Genomic DNA, 8,492 nt, shown 5'->3' on the forward strand with positions numbered 1-8,492 from the left:
AACGAGAAATCAAACTCAGGAGAATCAGAATGCTCCTATCCACAAGATCACTGAATTTTCTTCAGGCTGGAAATGCTACATGGAAAGCCATATTAAAATAGCAGACGGCTACCACTGAGTGAGCTCCTACTGGGAGCCAGCATCTTACTAGGTTCTCGCAGTCTTCCACCTAATCCTCATATCCTCTCGTTTAAGTCTCAGAATCAATTCATGAAGTAGATATTAATTGTCCCATTCATTTCATGTACAGGGAAACAAATTACTGTTAGGTGACCTGAGGCTCCATAGCTATTGAGAAGAGAACTGGGATTGGAGCCACATCTGCCTGACTTTACAGCCCATACTCTTGCCTAGTACCACATACAACTTTCCCAAATATAAGTCCAAAGTGGCATGGTGAATTAGCTGGGTGACCTTTACAAGAGCTATTAAGCCACCTATCACTCCTAAGGGCCTCTACTCACCAGGGGGATCAAACACTGTCCACTGCTCAATGTATCCCCTGCCCTGAATATGAAGAAAGGAGCACTCACTACCAACCCCTCACTCTTTGGATTCCCATTTTACAGATGCCATACATCATTCCATCACTGTTCAGCTAAACAGTTTTTCCTCAGCAGACAACATAATTTTTTAAAAAGAAGGCGGCCTGACCTAACAACAAAAATGTAAGATCCAGGTAGTCAGTACCATCCAACATGTAACATGAAGTATGGAAGACTGCTATCTGCCCCAATCTCCTAAAAATACTAGACTGCAGAATGTGGGTAAGGATCAAACATTCTTCATACTGACAAAGCAGCAGGTGTATACCATTCTTGTCCAAGGACATAGATGAGATAAACAGTAGCTTAGTTGAAATTATAACTGCCACAAAGAACTGGGTTTTTTTTTGTTGTTGTTAAAATAGGCTTAAGAATCTAAGACAATTATTCTGCAGCTTAAGTTCCAGAATAAATCTGAATGATTTTCCAACTTAATATGAGTATCTAGTAGACCAATGGTTTCAAATTTCTACCAGTCAAAACAAAATGAGTTTTGTTTATGGCATTGGTGATACTTTCTACCATTCATAATACCCAGCTCAAAGGTTATAAGGCTCAAAATTCAAGTTTTGCCAGTTATAAGAACATACAACAGAAAAATTTATACAGCTACAAGTCTTTTTTATTGCGGTACGCGGGCCTCTCACTGTTGTGGCCTCTCCCGCTGTGGAGCACAGGCTCCGGACGCACAGGCTCAGCGGCCATGGCTCACGGGCCCAGCCGCTCCGCAGCATGTGGGATCTTCCCAGACCGGGGCTCGAACTCGTGTCCCCTGCATCGGCAGGCGGACTCTCGACCACTGTGCCACCAGGGAAGCCCTGCTACAAGTCTTAATCTCCAAAACTGGCACAACTGCTAGTACTTCTCCAGAGGAGGCACCCTAGAGACTGAATTCTCATCTTAACCAATATTTAACAATACACTAATTAATACAACTCCAAAGCCTTTAGGCATGATGTCAAATGTTTCCTGGTCTCTGAATGAGAGATTTCAATCAATCAACAGATATCATAACAGTACATTTCTAGCATTAAGGATCATAAACTGGCCACGAAACCCTTGGAATCACATTTGAATGGCTTCATAATAGTATCTACCATTAGCTGAAAGCCCACTATATGCCAAGTGATCTACACATACCATCCCATGTAATAGTCAGCTTGACTTTTACAACCCTTCTGGAAGATAACTTGACAAGTTACTAAAAGCCTCCCAAAAGACCTGGCAATTCCATATCTAAGACTTTATCCTGAGGAGATAATCAGAAATGGAGACAAAGCCTTAAGTATAGGGCTTCCCTGGTGGCGCAGTGGTTGAGAATCTGCCTGCCAATGCAGGGGACACAGGTTCGAGCCCTAGTCTGGGAAGATCCCACATGCTGCGGAGCAACTAGGTCCGTGAGCCACAACTACTGAGCCTGCGCATCTGGAGCTTGTGCTCCGCAACAAGAGAGGCCGCGACAGTGAGAGGCCCGCGCACCGCGATGAAGAGTGGCCCCCGCTCGCTGCAACTAGAGAAAGCCCTCGCACAGAAACGAAGACCCAAAACAGCCAAAAATAAATATAAATAAATAAAAATTAAAAACAAAAAAAACAGAAACCTGAGGGATATCCTAGAGTCCTCTTAAAAAAAAAAAAAAAGCCTTAATATATAGGTATCCATGGACATGTTACTCATAACTGCTTCCAAATGTCCCCAATTCAATTCAAATGCCCAGCAAGGGACTTCCCTGGAGGCAAAGTGGTTAAGAATCCACCTGCCAATGCAGGGGACATAGGTTCAAGTCCTGGTCCGGGAAGATCCCACATGCCGCGGAGCAACTAAGCCCGTGCGCCACAACTACTGAGCCTGCGCTCTAAAGCCCCCGAGCCACAACTACTGAGCCCACGTGCCACAACTACTAAAGCCCACGTGCCTAGAGCCCGTGCTCCACAACAAGAGAAGCCACCGCAATGAGAAGCCCGCACACCGCAACGAAGAGTAGCCCCCACTCGCCCCAACTAGAGAAAGCCCACCTGCAGCAACGAAGACCCAATGCAGCCAAATTTTAAATAAATAAATAGACCAACACAAGCTCTCTTGTCTCCCTCCCTCCTCCCTCCTTTCCTTCTTTTTTTTAAAGGTTTTTTAAAAAATTAATTAATTAATTTATTTTTGGCTGTGTTGGGTCTTTGTTGCTGCGTGCGGGCTTTCTCTAGTTGCAGTGAGCGGGGGCTACTCTTCGTTGTGGTGCACAGGCTTCTCATTGCGGTGGCTTCTCTTGTTGCAGAGCATGGGCTCTAGGCGCCTGGGCTTCAGGAGTTGTGGCTCGTGGGCTCTACAGAGTGCAGGCTTAGTGGTTGGGGTGCACAGGCTTAGCTGCTCCGTGGCATGTGGGATCTTTCTGGACCAGGGCTCGAACCCATGTCCCCTGCATTGGCAGGCGGATTCTTAACCACTGCGCCACCAGGGAAGCCCTCCTTTCCTTCTTAAAAAAAAAAAAAAAAAAGCACAGCAAAATGAAAACTGTTAAATAAATTGCAGTACATCTGTATGATGGTATATTGTGTGGCCATTAAAATGATAAACTGCAAGAATTTGAAATGTTATTCGAAAATGCTGACAATGCAGTGTTGACTGAAGAAAGGTATGAAATTGTTTATTACAGTTCAGGCCATATGTTTTAAAGATATATTGTAACTATATAAGAAGAAAAAAATACATTAAAAAGCAAACTGCAGTTATCTCTGAGTTATAAGGTAACAAGTAATGGTGTTCTTTTCTCCTTTTCTATATGTTACAAGTTTTCTATAATGAATATGTGGTATTTATCAGAAAAGAAATACATGAAAATTACCTGTGAAAATAAACATGCCAAAACCAGCTACAATAGAAATTCTGTTTCTACTGGTTTAATATAGTGTTTTGGGCTTCTCTGTTGGCGCAGTGGTTAAGAATCTGCCTGCCAATGCAGGGGACACGGGTTCAGGCCCTGGTCTGGGAAGATCTCACATGCCGCGGAGCAAATAAGCCCGTGAGCCACAACTACTGAGCCCATGTGCCACAACTACTGAAGCCCACGTGCCTAGAGCCCGTGCTCCAGAATAAGAGAAGCCACCGCAATGAGAAGCCCACACACCGCAACGAAGACCCAACACAATCAAAAATAAATAAATAAATTTATTTAAAAATAGTAACAATAAATAAAAGAGTGTTTTACAGGGACTTTCCTGGTGGCGCAGTGGTTAAGAATCTGCCTGCCAATGCAGAGGACACGGGTTTGAGCCCTGGTCCGGGAAGATCCCACATGCTGCAGAGCAACTAAGCCTGTGCCCCAAAACTACTGAGCCCACGTGCCACAACTACTGAAGCCTGAGCGCCTAGAGCCCATGCTCCTCATCAAGAGAAGCCACTGCAATGAGAAGCCTGCGCACCGCAACAAAGAGTAGCCCCCGCTCACCACCAACTAGAGAAGGCCTGTGTGCAGCAACGAAGACCAACGCAGCCAAAAATAAAATAAATATACAAATAAATAAATAAAAATAAACAAAATCGTTTTTATTTTAAACAAAACAGATCATGCTGTGTGCAGAGCTGCATTTCCAGGATCATACAGTTACTGTTATTATTTGGTATTTAAATATGCCTTCATTTGAGAGTTCTTACACATTCTGCACACTTTTTTTTTTTTTTTAACCACATGCCACCTACAGGGGTAAATTATAACAATCTTTCAAAAATGCAAAGATATTAATTTCAAGTGAAGCTAAGTTCTTAATAATTGTTTGAAGTTCCTCTAGCCAAGTCTGCATCAAAGCATCAAACAGGGCCATGACCGGCTTCCAAACCCACACTTGTGTTAAGAGATGGAACATGCCCAGCTTCAATCACATGTGCAAGTGGAGATTGTTCCTATTCTAAATTTGTTATCACTGCATTATAACTACTGTAATCAGACTAGAGCTGTTAAAAATTAACACCCTTTCCAAGCATATCCTTATGCACAGTCGATGCTGATGTTGAAAGACTGAATAATAAACCAGTGATCCTTAATGTGGGGCAGACATGCAACACAGTTCTTTAAGGATGTAGGAAGAAAACAATTAGAATTTGCATTTCCATTTTAGTTTATCCTTCCTTAAATTCTATCCTGTGCCTGTTTATAATGACCTAAGGTATTACTTCATGTATATAATTGATGTTTACAGCTATTATATACATGTAATATACATGCATTTATATTATGCATACGCCATTAGTTCATATATATTATTTATTATATACATCACACAGATGCATGTTCCAAAACATTTTACTCAGAGGGATACGTGACCGAAAAAGTTTGCAGACCAGTGGTCTGGACACACAGTAACAGAAAAGAATAGCCAAAAACAAGAAAAAAAAAATTCCCGTTAGAAATGGAGTCAGAAATGGAGGTGAAGGAACGAGAACAGAGAAGGGAAGTAAGAGGAGTAAAGGTAAAGAGACCAGGAGAACTTGGAGAGCAAGAAGGGGAAGAGGAGTAATATGGGAGAACCCTGGGAGGTAAAGGAGGGGTGGGGGGAGGCCCCAAGTAAGTGAAAATGATGTATTTGTGCATTAAAAACTACAATGATATTTACTATTATGACTTGGTGAAAGGAAATGACTCAAGTGCCTAGGGTGGATCCTGTTCCTGCTTGATGGGCAAGCAACTGAAAGACAACGGACCACCAGACATCCTAAAATAGACACTGTGTTAGGTTACAATGGAGCCAACAGAACAAACTTGAAAAACAGGAGCTGTTTACCGGCTATGTAATACAGGCTTAACACTAGTTGGAGCCCAGGTTTCCATATGCTAATTTGGCTTGGGAAGGAAGTGAATGCCAAAACACTGACCTAATGAATAAGAAAGAATGTGGAGTTAGCCTAACCGTTCAATTAGTAAGGTACTGCTAACCTTCCGCACTGGCAGGACAGTGCCTGCCTTACCATACAATTAATTGTCTTTCGATCTGACACCCTCTTTTGGCTACAGCCATCTCAAAAAGTGCAGGAACACAGAAATCACAATCTTTGTCTTCTCCCAAGCCCAACAAAGTCAATTTACATTTTAATTTTTTATTTCCCCTACCAGCTGGTGATTATAACCAGGGTAAAAGCACAGCCAGAGGGAAGAGAAACAATTGAAAAAGCCACCTTCAAAAATCTGAGTTGATTTTTCCTCCCTACTTAAACTGCTCTTTTCTAGCTCTCTACCTGAGGGATTCATTGACAGGAGCTGGTTCCTGAGTTTTTGTGGATTCTTTTGTTTTTTTTACAGAAGTTCCAAGAAATCCCTTTTGCCAGAATGCCTATTTGAGTGACACCTTGTGCCCCCAAATAAATTCTTTCTTGATATTCAGCTTATGCCAAGGTCCTAAAGTTCAAAGTGTAAAGAAATCATACTCACTTCTGAACAAAATATTGACACACTTGTTTACCGTAGCACAGCGCAGAACAAGCTGTAGTGAGGCAATAGTTTTTGGAACTATTTCATAACTGCAGTAGCAAATCAAGATTTACCTTCTGGGGCCTTGGACGACTTCTATAATTTTCTTAATGTTTAGACTATGCCCTCCGAGGCCCACTTATCAAGTCAGGATTTAGATGTTTCAGTGTGAAGGCCACAGAGTTATTGCCACCCAATCTGTCTGGTGGCAGCGTCAGAGCATTTTAAGAATAAATTACTCTGCTTACTTAAAATGTAAGAGCAGCTTAATTTCTTTCCAGCAGGGCAAGGGAAATGAAACAACCAAATCACACTGAGGCCATATTTAAGCAAATATCCTCATCTAGCACTGAGCTTTGAACTCACCCAAACTGAACTGTGACCTGAAAGAAAGAGGAATCTTGGCCTACTACCAGGGAAGAAACCACAGAAATAGTTTCTGTTGAACTAATAAATTACTTTAAAAAAATAATAATTTAACCAGAAACGCATGTGGTAGGGAAAAGAGCATTTCCAGAGGCTTCAAAACAAGGTGGTGCAAGTCTCAAACTTTTCCCTTCACTTCGAGCGCAAATCTCTACACTTAAAGGTAAATTACGTTTACCTAGGCAGGAGCCCTCTCCAAAAAAGCACATGAACATCCATCTACCACAGTGATCCAAACTGGTATTTCTGGTTGGGGAAGCAGAATGCATGAACTCTTGCAAACCTACGGCTTCTTCTTAGGTCTACGCCGACACCCCAAACTCAAGAAATTAGAGAAGGGGTCAAAGAGCCACAAGGTGGGGCGGGCCGCCCGACAGTGCACGCGCTCCTCAGGCTGCAGTGGGTGCGTCTGCGGTCAGGTTCTCCGCTCTCTCCCCCAGCACCCCACCCCACGCTTGGGGCGTATGGGGGCAGCCACCGATTCCAGCTCCCTCCCGGATGCGGGGGTGGGCTGGGAATGGCCATCCTGCTTCCCCTCCACCCCCCAATTCCTCACCAGCAGCAAAAGGAGTGCGTGAGGCCCCGAGGCGGGAGGGCTAGCTCCGGAGGGAGGCCCCACTCGCCGCTCAGCGTACCTGGCTCTCGGCTGCGGGGATGCCGGACTCGAGCTCACACAGCGCGCGGAAGTTGTGCAGCTCGAAGTCGGCGTCGACCTGCAGGGAAAAGGTCACCTCGGAGAGGTCCCTCCGCACACAGTACACGGTGAGCAGCATGGCCCGGGCCCGACCCGGCTCGGCTCGGCCCGGCCTCGGCGCGGGGCGGCAGCAGCGGCGGGGCCTGGCTGGTGCTGCAGGCGGACGGCGCGGGCTGCTCGCTCGCCCGCCCGTTCGCTCCTTCCCTCCCTCACACACGCTAAGTGACTCACTCCCTCCCACCCTCACCAGCAAGTACAGCCACCACCACCCGCCTGCAACTTCGTCTGCCTGCCTGCCGGCCTGCCTGCCTCCCACCGCTGCCGCCAAGCGCGCCAGCCGCCCGGCGCCCCGCCCCGCCGCAACGCCGATGCCGTAAAGCCCGCCTGACCCGCTCCGCCTTCGCGGCGCAGCGGAGGGGCGGAGCTGGGAAGGGGAGGCGGGAAGTAGGAGAGGATTGCAGGGCTCTGGGGACGGGAGAGGGTGGAAGGGCGAGGAAAGGGGAGCAAACGAAGAGAAAGAAATAAGTATTAATTGCTTGATTTAGTAAGTGACGTCGGTGGAGGACTCCAAAATCTCATTTATTCATCCGACAGGCATTTATTGAGCGCGTGTTGGCAAATAGCCACATGGGTACAAAAATGCGTAAAAATACAGGTCTTTGCCCTTAACGAACTCTCAAACTGATACAGGAGACTGAGAACCTAGCAGATTGTTCTCAGACATATTTTCCAAAGTAGAAATTGAGGCTCAGACAGCTTACTTTTCTTCTTGTTCTGATGATTTAGGGTTAAAACCAAAATCACGAACCCCTGCTCACTGGCGCCTGCTTTGCTCTTCAGCCCTGCCTCCTGAGCCCTGTCTGCACTCTGCCCTCCCTGCCACATTGTGACTTTCAGTTCCTCCTAAGCTCCATTTCCCTGCCTCGTAAATAGTTTTCCCTCTACTTGGACTGCTTCTTTCCTAGCCCTGGCAAACCCCAGCACCTATTGCAGTGCTTTTTATTGGGCACAGCTTAGAATCCACTCGATAAAATATGTGTTACTTTAATGGCCTGTTTAAGGCCACATAGCTGATGAGAAATAGAAGCCCAAAACATGAGGATGAGTCAGAAAACCGAAACGGAAAGAGGAGGATACAATGGATACAAGATTGGCATCTCCTCATTTACTCCCCACTCCCCCATCCACGGAGTAGGGACACCCTCTTCTATTATAACAGGAGGGAAGGAGGGGTCAGGATGGCTATGGATGCAGGTAAGTGTAGGTAGGTTTGGTGGCAAGAAAGTAAGCGAAAGACTAGCTGAAGATGTATCTCTGTAAGGGAAGAGGGAAGGTTTTCTGTGGAGCATAAAGACAGAAAGTGGAGGGAGGGGGC

General features: G+C 45.5%; 1 protein-coding gene across 4 annotated transcripts in view; it reads right to left on the reverse strand.

Annotated features, from left to right (window-relative positions):
• LOC114898454 (protein DDI1 homolog 2) overlaps positions 1–7,398 on the reverse strand; it is a 36,959-nt gene extending 29,561 nt beyond the window's left edge. For 2 of the 4 annotated variants that reach the window (XM_029227964.1, XM_029227959.1), the window contains exon 1: positions 7,059–7,306. In XM_029227964.1, coding sequence (XP_029083797.1) covers positions 7,059–7,196 — 138 coding nt within the window. In that variant the 5' untranslated portion in view covers positions 7,197–7,306. Of the gene's footprint in view, positions 1–7,058 lie in introns of all 4 variants that reach the window. The other 2 variants (XM_029227960.1, XM_029227963.1) reach the window with 2 other exon arrangements.
• Between the last annotated feature and the right edge of the window lie 1,094 nt (positions 7,399–8,492).

The sequence above is a fragment of the Monodon monoceros genome, unplaced genomic scaffold (genome assembly GCF_005190385.1).
Source record: "Monodon monoceros isolate NGI ecotype Baffin Bay Population unplaced genomic scaffold, NGI_Narwhal_1 Super_Scaffold_18, whole genome shotgun sequence".
NCBI classification, from domain to species: Eukaryota; Metazoa; Chordata; class Mammalia; order Artiodactyla; family Monodontidae; genus Monodon; species Monodon monoceros.